We start from the raw sequence: 21,176 nt of genomic DNA on the forward strand, positions 1-21,176 counted from the left end.
CCCTACAGAAGTTGCCTCTCGAAGCTGCTACTTGCATTTCAAGGGAAGCCTCCAGTGGTGCCAACAGAAATTTCCCTTCAAATGCAAAAAGCAGTTTCAGAGAGGCAACTTTTATTAGGTCTGTGGCAGAAAGAGAGTTAAACGCCTCCTCCCTAAAACCCCCTACAAATGGTCCTGAGGCTGTGTAGGCTTCCCTCCAACAAAAACAACAACAAAAAACAAACACATTAACCATCACATCTTCTTACTATTATTGTGATAAGAACATGTTGCAGAATGCCTCCACAATAAAACACCAGTGTGGAGGGGCCCTTATTCAATCAATTTGATTATGTTCAAGCTTGAAAGACCCCGTGATCCCACTACATGAACCTGCCTGCCCTTTGAGATCTGCCTCAGAGGTCCTACTTGAGGTTCCCCTCCACCACCTCAATAGACAGCATGTGGGAAATGGCCCTTTTCCATGGAAGGCACCCTGATAGTGAGACACTCAGACTCAACCTTATTAATTCTCAGTGTAATGAAAGATTTCTCTAGGAGAAATTTCTTACTAAAAAGTTGTCATGGTTAGTACTTCAGTACAAAGTGAAGAATAGTAAGCATTGCTGTTAAGCCATGAATAAGTACACTCAGTATGTTTGTTCTTTATACTTAGGAAAACACTCACTCTGATATATCCATCAGATCCAACAGTGACCACCTCTCCCTCATCCAGAACTAACTGATTAATTGGACCAGCATGGCAATTTCTATGGCCAGGTCGACAAAGTTCCACTTTTATGAGGCCCCCTTCCCAGAGGAGTAAGTTGCCCCATTCTGATCCTGAAAGTACCTTTCATGCAAATGAAACAAAATACATTAGTAGTCTATCATATTGATGTATATATGAAAGGGACACAGTGGAGGACATACTACTTTCTAAGCCAAGCCCCAAGTTTTCACAAATGATGTATTTTTGCTAGACAAAATGGCAAGCATAAACACTTATGATATAACACTTATGATTTTCCAAAATACAAGCATATGTTGCATACTCTGGATTCCAAATTGCTGGTACGTTACAATCTGCCCAGAATACTGTAATATTTTCAAGAGAAGTTTATCCAAGGACATTATTCCTTTTTTGAGCAATTGCTTTTGAGCAATTTTAAGGAGGCAGATTTATAGATTCTGAAAGCTCAGGTTTATCCATCTCAAAAACCACAGACAATAATTTCCTTTTCAGGACCATTAGTAGCTGATATTGGGTATGTCCAAGGCTTTTGGCATGTCCAGTGGATTTTTGTAATTCTTTCCTATGATCGGCAGACACCTCATACTACAGTGCAAATTGCTTCTTAAAGTCTCCATCTGATTCAAAAGAGGTTTCCCATGTAGCATGGGAACTGAAATCTGAGAAGCACAAGATCAAACCTCTCCTGGGTGCAGAGAATGTAACACAACTCTTTGGGTACAGAAGCCTTTGTATTTCAGTGTCAATCACATAATTCCTAAATGCTTTGGAGTAAAAAAAGAAATTACAGGGACACTAAGCAACAAACATTCTAACAGTTTTCCAGCCGATTAGTCTTGTGCTATACATTTATTTTTATGTTATTTAACAGGCTTTTAGAGCACTTTTGGAAAAACTGCCTCCCAATGCAGTTTATTTATTTGTATTTATTAATGAAAATATTTGTATACCACTATTTTGTTAAAAACATCAAAGCAGTTTACAACACGTTTAAACACCACCACCACAGAATAAAAAACATCAAAAATACAATAAAAACAAAGGTCAACTGTGGTGAAAAAAAAACATCTTCTTCAATGCCTGCATAAGCATGGCAGAACAGAAAGGTTTTCAGCCGGCACTTACAGGTTAAAACAGAAGGTGCCTGCTACATCTCTGTTGGCAGAGCATTCCAGAAAACTAGGCGGATGACACTGAAGGCTTGATTTTATGTCGATGTTAAACGAGCCTCGCCAGTTCGGGAGACAACCAAAGCCACTCCTGCAGATGATCTTAGTGATTGAGCTGGGATATAAGAGTTCAGGCATTCCCTAAGATATCCTGGACCTAAGTTGTTCAGGGCTTTGTAAATTAATACAAGGACCTTGAATGTGGCTCGGTAGCAGATGGGCAGCTGGTTCAGATGTTTTAAAAGTGGTGTCACATGTTGTCGGCCATAAAATCCCATCAGCAACATGGCTGCCGTGTTTTGCACCAACTGGAGCTTCTGAACCAGGGTCAAGGGCAGCTCTACATAGAATGCACTGCAGTAATCCAGCCTCAAGGTTATCAACACATGGACTACAGAAGTCAGGCTATCCATGTCCAGGAAAAGCTGTAGCTGACGAACCAGACAAAACTGGTAAAAGGCACTCCTAGCCACAGAGGATACTTGGGCCTCAAGTGACAAAGATGAATCCAGGAGTACCCCTAGGCTACTGACCCGGTCCTTCACAGACAGCATGACCCCATCCAGAAAGGTAACCTGCCTATCTCACGGACACAGGAACCAGCTACCCAAAGAGCCTCTGTCTTCCCAGGATTCAGCCACAGTTTTCATCCAGTCCACTACAGCATTCAGACACTGATCCAAAGAGTTCATAGCCTCTCCTGATTCAGATATTATGGAAAAATATAACTGCGTGTCATCAGCATATTGTTGACACCTTGCTCCAAAACCCCTAATGACCACTCCCAACAGCTTCATATGGATGTTGAATAGCACTGTGGAGAGAATAGCACCCTGTGGAACCCCATAGCACAAGTGCCAGGGGGCCGAGGAACATTAATCCAGTATTACTCTCTGAACACAACCCTGAAGGTAAGAGCAGAACTACTGTAATACAGTGCCTCCAATACCCATCCCACTGAATTGGTCCAGGAGAATATGATAGTCAATGGTATCAAATGCCATTGAGAGATCGAGCAGAAGTAACAGGGTTGCACTCCCCCATCTCTCTCACAATAAAGGCCATCCATCAGGGCAACCAAGGCTGATTCTGTTCTGAAACCAGCTCTGAATCCAGATTGTGATTAGATCTAGATAATCAGTCTTATCCAGGAATACCTGCAATTGCTCTACAACCAACCTTCTCCACCACCTTTGCCAAGAAAGGGGTGTTGGCGACAGTCATATATAAATTCATATCAATAAAACCATTTACAATAATTAAAATTCCTTTCCACTAAATATGTATATATGACACAACACCAGACAAAGAAATAACCTACCTAACTCTGAACAACATCTTTCAATATCCAAGATTTGCCACCAAAGGCCATGATGGAAAAAAAAGTCTTTAAGGCGCATATAAAATAAGAAGGAATGTACAACTATTACTCATTTGTTACATGGGATCTAAATGTCTTTCCTTCAGGTGGCATTTGTATTCAGGGGACACTGAATTTTCCTCTTAGGAAGTGTATCTATTGAGATTATAGTGTGTTGAAGGTGGCCACATGATTTTCACAAGTACCAAAATCAGTGCTTGAACTTAGTGTGTGTGTGGAAGTCAGGGGCTTTTAATTAATGAAATCCACAAACCCCAAATGATGCCGACCCCCATAGCCTTAAAAATAGCTAAGAGGTCTATCATAAAATGTAAGATTTTGTTTTTCAGAATAATTCAAGCACTGGTTAAAATGCAATGCATTATTCCTGGGGCTGCCTTTGAAGACCATTCAGAAACCTCCATTAGTGCTACATACAGCTGTAAGACTGCTGATTGGGACCATATTCTTCCAATTCTTAAAACATCTCCACAAGTGGTGGTGCTTATTTTTAAAGCACTATACAGGGTCCTATATAGAGGATCTGTAGGAATGCTTACTACCAAAGAAACCTGCCTCTGCCCTAAGACAGTCATCTGAAGCCCTTCTTTGGGTGCTTTCACCACCTGAGATGAGGCAGGTGGTAACTGGGTAAGGGCCTTTTCAATTGCAGCATCCTCATTATGGAACCTTCTCCCTAGGAAAGCTCATTTGGCATCTGCTTTGTTATAATTCCAGTGCTAGACAAAGACCTTTTTATTTCCTAGGCTTTCCCATTATTAAATAGGGACAATGCTTTATTGCTGCTGGTTTTATCTGCTAGTTTACAATTTTTCATTATTTACTGTATTGTTTGCTTTTTAGTTGTGAGCAGCTCTGGAAATGTTTGCACTGAAGAATGACATATAAATACTGAATTGTATCCAATGGTGGGTTTGCACTAGCAGGAAGATTATCCTCTCGCACAAGTTGCAGCCCCCAACGTTCACCAGTTCTTCCTATCAACTGCAGCTGTCTATACCCTAACCCATACTGATCTCAGCTTTCTGGGAAGGCATGGGGAACTACAATAGGAAGGGGGGAATTGGTGAAAAACGGGTGGTTCGTCTTAAATGAGAAGAAATGCTTACCATTAAAGACACTCATTGATACTACCTGTTACTAATAAAATAACTAATGAGCTAAATGATTACTGCATGGTGACAATGACATCATTAAAAGGTAAAGGTGTCCCCGCACTTATAGTGCGAGTCGTTTCCGACTCTTAGGGTGATGTCTTGCGACGTTTACTAGGCCGACCGTATATATGGGGTGGGATTGCCAGTTCCTTTCCTGGTCTTTCTTTACCCCCCCAGCATATGCCGGGTACTCATTTTACCGACCACAGATGGATGGAAGGCTGAGTGGACCCTTTTACCGGAGATTCGACTTCCTCCTTCCGTTGGAATCGAACTCCGGCCGTGAGCAGAGCTTTTGGCTGCGTTACCACCGCTTACCACTCTGCACCACGGAGGATCTTAATTACATCATTAAGAACAAGCAAAAAACTCCTCATCATGACACAGCAACCAAATTCTGTAACTCAACCTTGCTTTTTGAAAACTTTCTTAAAACTAGAATGCTCTCCCTGCTGTATAAGCATAGGAAACTCTTGATAATTTTTAGCAAGAACAAACACCAGAAATGTTATGTCTTACCTTCCAATTTGGGTCAGAGTCAAGTGTGAATAGTGTCATGCGCAACTGACAACAGCCTGGCACGCCATACAGTCCCATGACCCAACTCCCCACCCAGGGCAAGTGATCCTGGCAAAATATTTCCGCTTGTCAGGGCTAAGTGAGCCACAACACCCCTGTAAGGTAGGTAGACTGCCACCACCTCTTAACTGGTTAACCACTCTGAGTCAGGGGAAACCCAGAGCCCAAAAATATACCTGCCAAGGATTCCAAAAGACAAGAGCCAAAAGAGCACTCTTTGCCTTGGAGCCTTAGGCAATAGCCAAATACACGGTAGTCTATGGTCAGTGGCCAAGGTACCAGATTCAGAGCCAATTTCCCCCTGCAATGAACACACACTGGTAAATAAGAAGTAGCTTTACTGAAGAATAATAATAATAAAATAATAAAATAATAAAATTTTATTTAGCAGACGCCCATCTGTCCGACTGAACGGACACTCTGGGCAACGTACAATATAAAATACAATATAAAATACAATCTGCTCATATACATAATCATCACATTATTAATATCATAACATCTCATCTGAAGACCATCTTACATTAATACAGTGTAAAACCTAACCCACCCCAGAGATCCCATAGGCCTGCCTGAAGAGCAAGGTCTTCAAGGCTCGGCGAAAAGTCAACAGGGAGGGGGCATGCCGAAGGTCAAAGGGAAGTAAGTTCCAGAGGGTGGGGGCCACGATTGAAAAAGCCCTCTCCCTGGTCCGCACCAACCTAGCTGTCTTAGTCGGTGGGACCGAGAGAAGGTCCTGTGAGGCTGATCTTGTTCGGCGGCATATTTGGTGATACTGGAGGCGCTCCTTCAGATAAACTGGGCTGGAACCATATAGAGTTTTAAAGGTTAAAACCAACACCTTGAATTGGGCCCGGTATACAACTGGCAACCAGTGTAATTCAATCAACACTGGGGTGATATGATCGCGGCGGCGGGTCTGCTTTATTAAGCGTGCCGCCGCGTTTTGTACCAGCTGGAGTTTCCGGACCGTCTTCAAGGGTAACCCCACGTAGAGCGCATTACAGTAGTCTAATCGAGAGGAGATCAGGGCGTGTATCACTCGTGGGAGCAGATGTATGGGAAGATAGGGTCGCAGCCTCTCTACTAGATGAAGTTGGTACCAAGCTGCGCGGCTCACTGCAGAAACCTGAGCCTCCATAGACAGCTGGGAGTCCAAGATGACCCCGAGACTGCGGACCTGGTCCTTCAGGGGCAAACTCACCCCATTAAGTATCAGGTCAAAATCACCCAACTTTCCCTTGTCCCCCACTAGTAATACCTCAGTCTTATCAGGGTTCAGCCTCAGCCTGTTCTCTCCCATCCATCCACTTACGGACTCCAGGCACTTGGACAAGGTATCCACAGCCAACTCTGGTGAAGATTTAAATGAGAGATAGAGCTGCGTGTCATCCGCATATTGGTGACACTGCAGCCCAAAACTCCTGATGATGGCTCCCAGCGGTTTCATATAAATGTTAAATAGCATGGGAGAGAGGATAGAACCCTGTGGCACACCACAGTTGAGGGGCCAATGGTCTGAAACCTCATCCCCCAACACTACCCGTTGATATCTACCGGAGAGATAGGAACGGAACCACTGTAAAACAGTGCCTCCTATTCCCAGTCCCTCCAGGCGACTCAACAGGATACCGTGGTCGACGGTATCGAAAGCCGCTGAGAGGTCCAGGAGGACGAGGAAGGTATGTTCTCCCCTATCCAACGCCTTCCTCATATCATCCACCAGAGCGACCAAGGCTGTTTCAGTTCCGTGTCCAGTCCTGAAGCCCGACTGGAAAGGATCTAAATAATCTGCTTCCTCCAAGTGTGTCTGTAGCTGCTTTGCCACCACACGCTCAATTACCTTGCCCAAGAACGGTAAATTGGAGACTGGGCGAAAGTTGTTTAAATCTTGGGGATCCAAGGAGGGCTTTTTCAGAATAGGTCTTATCACTGCCTGCTTGAGGGGCAATGGCATTACACCCTCCTCCAAGGATGCATTTACCATTGCCTTGATCCCATTGCCCAGTCTCTCTTTACAGCTCATAATGAGCCATGAAGGGCAAGGATCAAGTAAGCAAGTGGTTGGTTTTACAGTAGAGAGCACCTTGTCCACTTCATCAGAGAGAAGAGGCTGAAACCGATCCCAGCAGACCGGATTGCAACTGGCCGCCTCTGGACCCCTACTTGTAACCACGACGTACGGAATCTTGTCCTTTAGGTGCTGGATTTTATCGGCAAAGTGTTTAACAAATGTGTCACAGGAGGCTTTTGATTGTTCCATAGGTTCCTGCGCTACTGGACCGACCAGGCTTCGGACCACTTGGAACAACCTCCTGGGACAGCACTCTGCCGACGCAATAGAGGCAGCAAAGAATTGCCTCTTTGCTGCCTTTGTTGCCCGCTGGTAGGCCGCTATTGCCGCTCTAACCAGTGTCCGATCACCTTCAGTGCACGATTTCCGCCGTCGGCGCTCTAGTCGTCTCACTTCCTGCCTCAGACTGCGTAACCGTGGTGTATAACAGGGTGCAGTCTGAGTTCTATTCAGGAGAAGAGGACGTTTCGGTGCCACCCGGTCTATTGCCCTAGTGATCTCCCTATTCCACTCCATCACCAGGGCTTCAACCGGGTGGCCTTCAGTTAGCTCCAGATCACCCAGCGCATTTAGGAATCCAATACGCTCCATCATGCGTCTGGGGCGGACCATCCTAATAGGTCCTTGTCCCCTGCGGAGGGTGTGCGGCACAGAGAGATCCAATTTCACCAGGTAGTGATCTGACCATGACACAAGGCTAGAAGAAACAGTCCCCATCTTCAGATCACTTTCCTTCTCTCCCGCGACAAATACAAGGTCAATGGTATGGCCGGCTACATGGGTGGGACCCATATTACTTAGGTGCAGTTCCCATGAAGTCATGGTTTCAATGAAATCCCGAGGGGCTCCAGTGAAAACCAAGGACTCTCGATAAATAACTGCCACACCCCCTCTCCGCCTACCAATCCTCGGCTGCTGTGCATATCGGAAACCCGCTGGACACATGGCCTCAAGTATAGGAGCCGAGGCCTCGTCCAGCCAGGTCTCCGTAATGCACGCCAGGTCTGCATGCTCATCCAGAATAAGATCATGGATGAGTGATGTTTTCTGAACTACAGACCTGGCGTTACACAACAGCAGTCGAAGGTTGGATGGAGTCTTACATCCCCCAGTTATCTTCTGGTTTAGGGCAGGCCCGGAACAAGGGATGGGTACAATACATCTATCCCTTGTTCCCCTAACCTGGCGTGGCCTGCCACCTCCGCCCTTCCAGGGACTGCTGCCAAGCCTCACGATACCATGGCTCCCCACATTATTCCCCTCCGGCTTACACATGTCCCCCTCCCCGTCTGCCGATCAGGCAGGCCCCCCACCCCTAAAATTAGCTTAAAATTAAAAAATCAAAATGAAAATAAAAATAATAATAATAATAAAATAAAATAAAAAATAAAAAATATAGAATAAATAAAAATAAAAATAAATAAATAAATAAAAATAAAATAAAAATAAAAAATAACAAAATTGAAATAAAAATAAAAAATAAATAAAATAAAATAAAATAAAAAGCCTCCGACTTCCTTGATCCAGATGACGTTGGATGAACTCGCTTCCATTCGCTGGCACTTCTTCTTTTTAACTCCTGCTGCCAGTCACTCTCTCCTGTCCAAGCAAGATGTCCTCAAGCCGGCAAGCAAGGGCGGCAGCAGCACGGCCACAGCAATGGGCGCAAGCCGCATCAGCGGCAACGATAACAGAGACGCCCCAACGGGCCGCGGCAACAGGCATAGGCCGCAACAACGGCGGCGAGGAAACATCCGCCCCACCGAGCAGCCGCGGCAGCGGCAGCAGAACAATCCAAGCCGCGGCCCCAAGCGCCGGCCCCGAAGGCGCAAAACACCAGCCGCCAGAAACATCCGGACCAGGCACAGCAACAGCGGCACACAGCAAAAAGGCAGCAAGCGACACAGCCGCTGCACCAGCAAACACAGCCACACCCACAACGGACGGGGCCACCCGCAGCCAACCAGCCACCGCAACACCAACAGCGACCAAGCGCCCCGAAGAGCCGCAGCTGGAACAGGAGGCGGCAGGCCGTAACAAAGCCCCGGGCCACAGCAACCACGGCGTCGGAAGAGCCAGCGTCAGTCCAAACGAGAAGCAAAAATCACAGCCGGCACCGGGAACGCCTCCCAGCCCAAAGTAAAAACGCCGGCCACAGGTAAGGCACGGGGAGATCTCCACGGGATGGTATTAAAAAAAGGGGGAGACAACGCGCTTGCTCACCCCTTCACACAATCCAGAATGGTCCAGGAGCCTTTCAGAGATGTTTTAAAGATATTAATTGATGTTAAATGTAAATGTTAAATGTTAAGGCGACGGAAGAACTCCAATCCACAATGTAAGTGCACAATTAATAGCAGCAAAAGGGTGCCTCAAAACCCACCCAAAGGAGGGGCCAAGTAAAATACAGACAAGGAGTTCTATCACAAAACAAAATAAAACTGGCTAACCTATTCTATATTCACTTGAGGTAGCTTGTAAGTTCCAGCATCTCCTGAGAGATGCTAAGTTGGGTAGCAGATGGCAGTGGAACCCACATGGATATCCACCCATAGGCAAGATGGATTCCAGGGGAAACAAAGGCTACAAATTCTACTCCCATACTTATGGAAAAATCCTTAGTAACAGACCAGACTAATTAGCCAATCTAACACAGAGGCCTCATTTCTGAACAAGATGAAATCCCACAATTCTTTGCACGAGCCATGTTACATTCAAGCTTTTCTTGACAAATAGAGCATTAAAGGTTTTGCTTTATCATACAGAAAAGTTTGAGAAGATGGAAATGTTTCTCACCTTTCCATCTGGCAGCTCCACATATCCTTCAATGTCTGTCAATGCTGTTTTTCCAAACCTACCCAGTGCTCCTTGTAGTTTCAAGCCCGTGAAAGTAAGGGCCATCTTCCAAAACCTAGCCATAAAAGTCAAAGTTACTTCTTCTATAGTTATTGTTTAAACAGACCATTGTCATCCTTTCATATATACACATCTGGATGCAACAGTAAACCACAGTTTAGTGCTATGGGAATGAGCCGGGAAGATCCTTCCCTCTTCTCCTCCAGCACAGATACAAGAAGTTTATTTATTTATTTATTTGGTTGCATTTATATACCGCCCTTAGCAAATAGCTCTCAGGGCGGTAAACAGCATAGGGTAAAATACATATATGGCAATAATAAAATCACAAAGACATATATGACATAAAAACAAATACAGTTAAACAGAAAATAAAAATAAAGACTTAGTATACAAGATTAAAAAGCTAAAAAGATTAGAGTGATTAAAATGCCTGGGAGCATAAAAAGGTCTTTACCTGGCGCCGAAAAGATAATAGTGTAGGCGCCAGGCGTACCTCTTCGGGGAGGCTATTCCACAACTCGGGAGCCACCACAGAAAAGGCCCTAGATCTAGTAACCACCCTCCGGGCTTCACAATGAGTTGGTACACGGAGGAGGGCCTTCGATGACGAACGAAGCGAACGGGTAGGTTCATAGTGGGAGAGGTGTTCCACCAGGTATTGCGGTCCCACGCCATGTAAGGCTTTATAGGTCATAACCAACACCTTGAATCTCGCCCGGAAGCAAATAGGTAGCCAGTGCAGGCGAGCCAGAACAGGAGTTATATGCGAAGACCGACTGGTCCTCGTCAATAATCTAGCTGCCGCATTCTGCACTAGCTGAAGCTTCCGAACTGTCTTCAAGGGCAGCCCAATGTAGAGTGCATTACAGTAATCCAATCTCAAAGTTACCAGAGCATGGACAACATAGGCGAGGTCGTCCCTGTCCAGATAGGGACGTAGTTGGGCTACCAAACGGAGATGGTAAAACGCATTCCGTGCCACCGAGGCCACTTGAGCCTCAAGAGACAAGGAAGGGTCAAAAAGAACCCCCAGACGATGGACCTGTCCTTTCAGGGGGAGTGTAACCCCATCCAGAACAGGATGCACATCCACCATCTGAGCAGGGAAGGCGTTCACCAACAGTGTCTCAGTCTTGTCTGGATTGAGTCTCAGTTTATTAGCTCTCATCCAGTCCATTATCGTGGTCAGGAAACGGTTCAGCACATCAACAGACTCACCTGAAGAAGATGAAAAGGAGAAATAGAGTTGCGTGTCATCAGCATACTGATGACAACGCACTCCAAAACTCCTGATGACCGCACCCAGAGGCTGCATGTAAATGTTAAAAAGCATGGGGGACAAAACCGACCCCTGAGGGACTCCACAATGGAGAGTCCAGGGTGTCGAGTAATGTTCCCCAAGCACTACCTTCTGGCGACGATCCGCCAAGTAGGAGCAGAACCACTGCCAAGCAGTACCCCCAACTCCCAACTCCGCAAGTCTCCCCAGAAGAATACCATGGTCGATGGTATCAAACACCGCTGAGAGATCAAGGAGAATCAACAAAGTCACACTCCCCCTGTCCCTCTCTCGACAAAGGTCATCATACAGGGCGACCAAGGCTGTTTCAGTGCCAAAACCGGGCCTAAAACCGGATTGAAACGGATCCAGATAATCAGTTTCATCCAAGAGCACCTGGAGTTGGCTAGCAACCACCCGCTCCAAAACCTTGCCCAAAAAGGGGACATTCGCCACCGGTCTGTAGTTGTTCAAATTATCTGGATCCAGGGAAGGATTCTTTAATAGAGGTCTCACTATTGCCTCTTTGAGGCTACTTGGGACTACTCCCTCTCTCAAGGAGGCATTAACCACTTCCCTGGCCCAGCCGGTGGTTCCAGCCCTGCTAGCTTTCACTAGCCAAGATGGGCAAGGGTCCAGAACAGACGTGGTTGCCTGGACCATTCCAAGCACCTTGTCCACTTCCTCGACAAGCTTTCATTCTGTTTTCAACTAACCACAGCTACTTGTTTCATCTGAACTGATGTTAGTATTAATTAATGTTTAGGGAAGCCACTCAGGATCATACCCAACAATTTGAAGTTGTTTTATTTCCCAAACTATAATTAAGACTAACTACAGTTTCTCTGAATTCAGACAGAATAAGTAACTGCAGTTAGTTGAAAATGGACATGAAAGCTTCTCCTTGTGGTTGTTGCTGAAAAAAAGTAGAGGAAGGAGTCCACAAGCCCCAAGGCTCATGCATGTAACCCCAACCACAGTTTAGAGTTACATGAGAACTAGGCCAGTTTATTTGTGGGAATTATAGACACAATCCAGAGCTTGGAAAAGTTCCTTTTTTGAACTACAACTTCCATCAGCCCAATCCAGTGGCCATGCTGGCTGGGGCTGATGGGAGTTGTAGTTCAAAAAAAGTAACTTTTCCAAGCTCTGGCACAATCTATGTAAGTCTACTTAGAAGGAAGTTTCTTTTGGTTTAATGGGGCTAACTTCCAGGTATATGGGCACAGCATACAAGCCTAGGCTTTAGTTTAGGGTTGGCACTAGAGGAAAACAGGGTTCTTGTACCCTTAACAGCTGTGTGGCTGGCAAAATTTCAACAAGCCTTTTCTAGTATGGAAATACAATTATGGGAAAAGCTTTACCATGAATACTCTTTAATTTTGTGTTATGCCACACCCCCATTGTAATGTGAGTAGGAACTCAAGTGAATTAGAAGCAGTTGTATGGGGAATCAGTTGGAGGTGGGACCAGTAGGAAAACGAAAGTAGAGCTTTTGGTTACGCTGCAACAGACTGTTCAGTAAAGTTTGTTTCTTCTAAACAGTGTTTGGAGTTCATTTCAACACTTGCAAATATTACACCCATGGCAGCCATTTTGTGACAGGTGTCACCAGCACTCTCTCAAAACTTAAAATGTGTCCTCTGGTCCAAAAAGGTTGGCAACCCCTGTTCCAGTTCCTTGAGAACAAACTGGCTTACTTTATGTGACCTGAACCAGATGTAGTGAGTTGCTCTTCATTTTCTGGAGAAAAGGTCACTCTATAAACATCTTGTGAAAATGCTTTTGATCTCAATACAATATTTTCCTGTTTCCAATCCCAAACTGTTAACATATAATCAGGGCTGCTCCCAACAGTGGCTATCAAAGTACCCGAACGATTAAAGTCAGCAAATGCATATGCTTCCTCTGTTCCACCTGAAAATAAGGTGAGATAACAGTTTTCTTAATGCAATATAAATGATCAAGAAAACATTCCAATTTGCCAACCAATCAGCTAGCATATATTACAAATTACATAGTGCAATTTTTGAAATAAATATGAAACAGTACTAAGCAATCACAAAATTAAGAACAATAAAGACAGCCTATATGAATATAGATGCCACATAGACACCATACATTTAAAGCTCATGACCTGGGAACTGTAGTTTAAGAGTGTTGGGAGGAGTAAACTATAGCTCTCAGAATTCTTTGGGGCAAGTCATGTGCTTTAAATATATGATGTGTATGCAGTCAAAATACAGGTTTCTGAGGACAGCCCATCGAAGGGCCTCCAACTTTTGTAGAAATTATGCCTATGAATCCCAAATACTGGTTGATATTTATATATGCATCATAAGCCTTTCCTCTTTTTTACCCTCCTCAGTATATTTGAACTATAGCCCAGAGAAATTCCTTGTTTCAAAACTTCTCCTAGTTAGTTGTAAATTCATGCAATGAAAATTAGCATTACTACAAATATTGCTGTTTGCCATCCTGCTGTTCAGGGGTCCAGGCAGGCAGTGAGCTCTCTTCCAAGATATTTAATTCTGCTGCCCACCTCACCCCCTTTGTTTTCCAGTTTTCCTCCACACTGTTCTGTGACCACTCAAAATGTTCAGTCCTCACTAGGTTGCCTCCTTCCTCCCTTGTTTATTTATTTGTTAAATTCTACTTCTGGAAACTTAGGGCTAGCCTGCAGATACATTCCCCTTGCGCCAAATTTAGCACTTGGAGAATAAATTTGATACTAGTATATAGGATTGGGCTTGAATAACTTCACATTACATTTTGCCTCACAATGTTTTATTGTGATACTCAAAAAACACATTAAATGTAAAAGATACTATTGGGCTGATTTGTCAGCTTCAATTTTTAAAAAAATCTTAAAATACCTTAGAAAAATCAAAACTACTGAATTGAATTTAGTTACCACAGTGATAGCCACCTTAGATAATAAAAAACCCAAATATGAAGAATGTGGGACTAGCTCATTTATTGCCCTTCTTTCAGTATTTGGCCATTTAACCATGCTTTCATTCCCTTTTCTCTAACACAGAAGAGGGGCCTATAGCACATGACATTGCAAAGAACAGTGCACTTTTTCCCCCCTTAAACACTTGTACACATTTAAAAGCAAGACAGCTGCTACTTGCAACAAATATTCATGTATTCATGCAAGAAATATAAAATACAACATCCCTTTTGTTTCTGAAACTATTTTGATTCTGAAACACAACTTATGCTTTAACCTACCTCGCAATATTCTGTATGGCCTTAAGGAAGGATATTCATAAATAACCATGTTTGGCTTCCATCCTTTTTCTCCTACTGCAAAGTATGTTTTATTAGGGTGTGCCTAGTAGAAGCAAATACTTTTTTTACTTTGCATCTCTCCAGTAAAGTATTTATTTATTTAATTTGCTCTTTATCCCACCTTTCAATCCAGGACTGCCAATGTAGCGTCCTCCAGATGTTCTTGGACTACAACTCCCATCATCTTTGGGCATTAGCCATGTTTGCATGGGGCTGATAAGAGCTGTAATCCAACATTATCAGGAGGATACCACATTGGCAATCCTTGCAACAATTACCACTCCAGAAAATGGCAGACCTTTGGTGTAGCACAGCCTTTCCCAGCTAGTGGGCCACCAGATGTTGTTGGACCACAACTCCCATCAGCCTCAGCCAGCATTGCCAATGGTCAGGAAAGATGGGAATTGTGGTACAACAACATCTGGTGGCCCACTAGTTGGGAAAGGCTGGTGTAGCATATCCCCTCTTCCACCAGGACTGCAAGTATTTCAGTGTACAACAACAGATAGAGAGAGATGTGTGTGCAAAAGGAAACATAAGAACAGCCTGCTGGATTAGGCTAATGGTCCATCTAGTCCAGCATCCTGTTTACACAGTAGCTAATCAGATGCCTGTGGGAAGCCCGCAAGCAAGACCAGAGTGCAAAGAGCACCCTCCCCTCCTGTGGATTTCAGCAATTGGTATTCAGAAGCATACTGTCTCTTGACTGTGGAAGTGGAGTACAACCATCACTGATAGCAGCCACTGATAGCCTTATTCTCCATGAATTTCTCTAATCCTCTTTTAAAGCCATCCAGGTTGGTAGCCATCACTGTCTCTTGTGGGAGCTAATTCCATAATTTAACTATGCACTGTATGAAGTACTTTCTTGTCTGTCCTGAATATTCTAGCATTCAGCTTCACTGGATATCCACCAGTTCTAGCATTATGAGAAAGGGAGAAAAACTTCTCTATCCACTTTGTCCATGCTATGCAGAATTTTGTATACTTCTGTCATGTCACCTCTTACTTGCCTTTTCTCTAAACTAAAAAGCCCCAAATGCTGCAACCTTTCCTCATAGGATAATTGCTCTATCCCCCTGATCACTTTGGTTGTGCTTTTCTGAACCTTTTCCAGCGCTGCAATATCCTTTTAGAGGTGAGGCAACCAGAATTGTACACAGTATTCCAAATGCGGCCACACCACAGATTTACATAATGGCATTATGATATTGCCAGTTTTATTTTCAGTACTGTTCCTAATGATCCCTATCGCGGAATCTGCCTTTTTCACAGCTGCCTGGGTTGACATCTTCATCAAGCTATCCACTACAACCCCAGGGTCTCACTCCTGGTCAATCACCACCAGTTCAGACCCCATGAGCATATATGTAAAATTAAGATTTTTTTTCTCCAATATGCATCATTGAATTGTTTTTGCCATTTTACTGCCCATTCACTCAGTTTGGACAGGTCCTTTTGGAGCTCTTCACAATCCTTTTTTGTTTTAACAACTCTGTTAAAATTCAATTTAGTTCCTGTAACTCAATTTAGTATCATCAGTAAACTTGGCCATCTCACTGCTCACCCCTAACTTGAGATAATTTATGAACAAATTAAAAAGCACAGGTCCCAATACCAATCCTTGGGAGACTCCATTTTCTACATCCCTCCATCAGGAGAACTAATTCATTCCTACTCTCTACTTTCTGTTTCCTAGCCAGTTCCTGATCCACAAGAGGACCTCTCCTCTTATTCCATGACTGCTAAGCTTACTGATGAGTCTTTGGTGAGATACCTTTTTGAAAGTCCATGTACACTACGTCCACAGGATCACCTCTATCTATATGCTTGTTGACACTCTCAAAGAACTCTAATAGGTTAGTCAGACAGGACGTACCCATGCAAAAGCCATGCTGGTTCTGCTTCAGCAAGACTGGTTTTTCTATATGCTTGGTTATTTTATTTTTAACAATACTTTCTACCACTTTTCCCAGGACAGATGTTAAGCTAACCTGCCTGTAATTTCTGGGATCTCCCCTGGATCCCTTTTTAAAGACTGGTGTTATATTGGCCACTTTTCAGTCCTTGGGTATAGAGGCTGATCTGAGGGACAAGTTGTATGTTCTTATTAGAAGATCACTAATTTGAGAACTCTTGGGAGGATGCTATTTGGACCTAATGATTTGTCAGTTTTTATTTTGCCTATTAAGCCTCAAACTTCATCTCTCTTCATCTGTCCCTTGTTTAAAAACCACATGTTGTACAACTGTGAAATGAACAGTAAATCCAAACTATAATTTGGCATGCCAATGTTCACTTTATCAGAGCTTTTTCCTAATCCATGTTACGTTGTTACCCCCTGAATAACATTTGAATCTAGTAATGTCATAATGCAGCATCAGTAGAATAACCTAGTAAGTATGCAGCTATTATAAGAGCTATTTTCCCCTCAGAAAATACTAAATTAACTCAAGTCTTGGATAAAGGCAACAGACAGCTGCAGTGAGAGAGAGAGAGAGAGAGAGAGAGACAGACAGAGACTCTTCCATGAAAGGGCCCTGCAGATTTCACTACCAAGGAAGATCTCAAGCATCTCAAGATAAAACAAAAAATGTCATACCGTGATTACTCCAATTCCTCCACCGCATGTACTTCGAAGGTATGTTTGAGTTTTCCATTTCAAATTCAGTAGTACCAGTTGGTTGCCAGCTATGTAGAGGAGAGTGTGACTATCCAACACCTGAAGGTTTGCCCGTCTAGTGCAGTCATAACCAAAAGAGTGACTGAGGAATACACTCGCTAAGCAAAATAAGCAATGTTGTCACCTAGGTTTATTTTCTCCATCCAATAACAACACCACTAATAAAACCCAGAGACAGCCTGAAAAATACAATACACTGTACTATATGTAGCTGTAGAAGCATCCAACACGTTGGCTTAATTTTTCAAGGCACACTTCAATCCCTCTCACAGGACATAGTTTGAGTATCATGGCTTTCAATCACCTCCTTATGCTCATTCTCATTTCTTTGAGCAGAATAGTCACCTGCAATTAGCCCTCCTTGCTCCCTTCCACTTCTCTGTACAAGGGACTTGTTCCTACACCAGGAAGTGAGTCCCTTTTTCTACCAGTTAAGCCAACTGCTTTGTAACTCTCTTCAAAATACCCTACTTCCTCAAAAGCTTTCGTGGATCATGAAAAATCCGTCTGTGTTATGCTATCTGCTATTGGAACTGAGTATTATCGAAAGTGTTTTATTTTTGGGATTAACCTAAATGTTATATCTATTGTGAACCCACTTACAGTATAGCAACTTCAGGTAAAGGATATATAAATAAATCTGACTTGTCATCTTGGCTATTAATCTCTTCCTTTCACTTAATTCTCATTTTGTTCACATTTGTATCAAAAGTATTTGTTTTATTTAACAGAATATGTATACTGCTTAATTGTAAATAAAACCTCCAAGAGTATCACACTAGACAGGAACTATAACATTTCTGCATATGGGCCTTACTGTGTCTATATAGTAGGGACTCAAATCCTAAATATATGCATGATTGGCAAAAGTGGATACAGGAGACTGAGCATGTTAAGTGGAATGCCAGAGTCTGGAGTCACGAATGGGAATGTGCACAGCTCTTCATAGTTATAGTAGAAGTTTTCGGAGATTTTCTTCTCTACCTTTACTTTTTTCTTCTTCACTGGTTCTGGAAGCTTTTCAGGTTCTGGAGGCTGTTCTTCCTCCTCTTCTTCTGGATTGTAAAAACATCAACATGAATTATTAATATATACATACCACTTTTCAGTCCAAAGGCTAAAAAAGGCATATAACTTTCAGACAAACATCTTACTGGTATTTATGGCTAATTATGAATGATGTATATCACCTGGGAACCTTTGAGATAAGGGATGGGGCATTAAATAAACAAATAAATTGCTTTGTTTCTCCAGCAGAACAACCTAGGTCATATTCACTTGTTATTGTAAGCCATAAATCATACAATATACAAGTGCAAGCTACAGAATCACTTCTGTTTCACTCCACCCTTCCTGAAGCCAGGAGCAATAAACCATGAGCCTGCCCTTACCATGATATGCAAACCAGCACTCATAGTTTGTTTCTATCAAATCAAATAATGAGAGTAGATCACAAACCACAAGTGCTGGTCCACACATCACTGGGAGCCAAGGCCTGTTGTTCCTAGCATGAGAAAGGGCAAAGTGAAAAGGGAGCTCATTCACAACTACCCATGGTTTATTGATTACCAGGATATGTGAAGAGGGCCTACGCAGAAAGATTTCCACTGTTTTTATGATGTTTTAAAGTGTATTTGGCACTTCTGTTTGCCACCCTGGGCTCCTGCTGGGAGAAAGCGTAGGGTATAAATCAAATCAAAAAATAAATAAATGAGAATCCAGATACTGGAACTCTGAACACAGTAATGATAATGTCATAACTAAACATCCTTAAGCTGTAATTTCTGTCTCTAAAATTGTGAGAATAAAGCAAAAATATGAACTATACAAGGGAGAAAAAAAGTAAATCATACTTTTCTGGGGGTTAGCAGGAAAGGTAGATATATGCTAAGGACCACCTGACTCCCTACGTTCCATCTTCCTACGTTCCATCTCAGTGACGGAGATCTTCTGATGGGGCACGTCTGATGATTCCCCACACCCCTAAGGTTCGGTTGGCCTCCACCAGGGACTGAGCCTTTAGTGTGCCAGGCCCTGCCTGTGGAACCATCCCTTCTTTCTTTCGGCAGCCTTTGAAAATCAAAATTTTCCACAGGCCTTTTAATATGAATGTTTTTCTTCCAAACAATGCAGTATTTGTTGATGATTTTATTATTGTTTTTAATGATGTTTTTATTGGTTTTTAATTTTATAATGTTTTTGTATGTTGCAAGATGCCTTGATGTACTTTCATGAAACTTTAGTAAAATAAATAAATGGCTGAGTAGATTAGGATGTCAGCTCAAATATTATTCTAGACTGAGGTATGGTTTGGGTTCTGAAATGTTCACTGGTGTCAAGGGAGAGAAAGACTGCTGTACAGCCCAGGACTAATAGACCTAAACTGCACCCAGAAATCATCTTGACCAAGAACAGGCAAGGCCTATATCATGAGACTTAAAAAAGATAGAAATGATACCAGGAGAGAGCATGGGGTGAGATCATCAAGATGAATATAAATAGGGGAAGTGCAGCTGTGTAAGAGGCTTTCACTCCAATCTTACGCATGTTCATTTAGAAGTAAATCTTGTTGCGTTCAACGGAGTTCACTCCCAGGTAACTGTGCATAAGACCTCAGTCTTAGGCCATAGGAGGCATTCTGATTCCATGCAAAAAAAGAGTCCTTCAAATCTGTGGCCACACCTCAAACACTTTGAGTTAATTATAACTCCACACCTCAGTCTGTTTCACATTGATAAGGGGATGATGAGTCTCAGATCCTAGTCTGACTGAGAATTGAGGAAGCAAATGTACATTTCATATGTATAGCATTGCCATGAGGCCCAATCTTGTGTTGCAATGCAGGCATATTACCTAACAGGTTCAACATTAAGGGTCACAGCATTGCTCCACAATCAGAGTCCTTGCCCCAAGTTTGAACTCAGAACCAGCATAACCACAGTTGTCAATTTCTAAACATGTAGGACTTTAGCCCTTCTATAAGCAATATCCTGCAACCAGGAACCCAGACCCCAAATCCCAGATATTAGTTCCATACTTAATCTTAGATAATGAGAATAACTGCTCAAACTACCAATAGAGGTTCTGTAGGAACCATCCATTCTTTCTTTCAGGCATCTCTCAAAAACCAAACTTTTAGACAGCCTTTGAACATTAATCTTTTTCTTCCAAACAATGCAGTATCTGTTGATGCTTTTATTATTGTTTTAATGATGTTTTCATTGGCTTTCAATTTTATAATGTTTTGGTATGTTGTAAGCTGTCTTGATGTACTTTTGTGAAACTTTAATAAAATAAATAAATATTAAAATGGCTGAGTAGATTAGGATGTCAGCTCAAAGACCATGCTAGACTGAGGTATGGAGTGATATAAAAATGGGAAAGGTTGATTTAGAAACACACATCAGACAAATCCCAGCCAGGAGCAGCAGACCAGTGGATCTACCACTACACCTGAAGCCCTAATGCTCACACCAGCCAGGGTGGAAGGGGCCCAAGTATCAGGGCCCTGGGGGGATCCACAGGGCTTTGGACTCAGAAGATATAAAGCCTCAAGCTTCCCACCCTCATCTCAAAACCCAATTTGGGTTCTCTGCTGGCTGCTGCCAGTGGGAGAACTGCCAGCAGCAGCTTTCCACCTGCTAGAGAAGAGCTTGCAGCTCCATGGTGGGGCAGTAACACTACCCTAACCATCAACATGGGGGCATTAGGATTATTCCGTTAAACCCAGAAGTTGCTGGCAAGACTTACTTTCACTGCCAGAGCTCCACTCGCCTTCATCATCTTCAGCTGGCTTTTCTCCTTCTTCAGCCTCAGTAGATGGACTCTTTTCTGCAAACCAGAAAATTATGTTAACTTCCAGTCTACTTTCCTTAAATAAAAATGCTAAAATGTTTTCCTTGTTTCCCTTTAATATAAAATTAAATAATTCATTGATATAGGAAGAATAATCTATATCATGTAAA

The 21,176-nt window shown here is 43.0% G+C and overlaps 1 protein-coding gene across 1 annotated transcript in view; it reads right to left on the reverse strand.

The window, feature by feature from the left end:
• Window positions 1–21,176, reverse strand: part of CFAP44 (cilia and flagella associated protein 44) — a 91,394-nt gene that overhangs the window by 66,523 nt on the left and 3,695 nt on the right. Inside the window, exons 3-8 of the mRNA XM_061628315.1 lie at window positions 20,962–21,042; window positions 18,089–18,266; window positions 17,131–17,293; window positions 14,469–14,571; window positions 12,932–13,148; window positions 9,890–10,004 (exon numbers count right to left, since the gene is read on the reverse strand). Coding sequence (XP_061484299.1) covers window positions 9,890–10,004; window positions 12,932–13,148; window positions 14,469–14,571; window positions 17,131–17,293; window positions 18,089–18,266; window positions 20,962–21,042 — 857 coding nt within the window. The remainder of the gene's footprint in view (window positions 1–9,889; window positions 10,005–12,931; window positions 13,149–14,468; window positions 14,572–17,130; window positions 17,294–18,088; window positions 18,267–20,961; window positions 21,043–21,176) is intronic.

Source organism: Rhineura floridana, chromosome 5 (assembly GCF_030035675.1).
Source record: "Rhineura floridana isolate rRhiFlo1 chromosome 5, rRhiFlo1.hap2, whole genome shotgun sequence".
Classification (NCBI taxonomy): domain Eukaryota; kingdom Metazoa; phylum Chordata; class Lepidosauria; order Squamata; family Rhineuridae; genus Rhineura; species Rhineura floridana.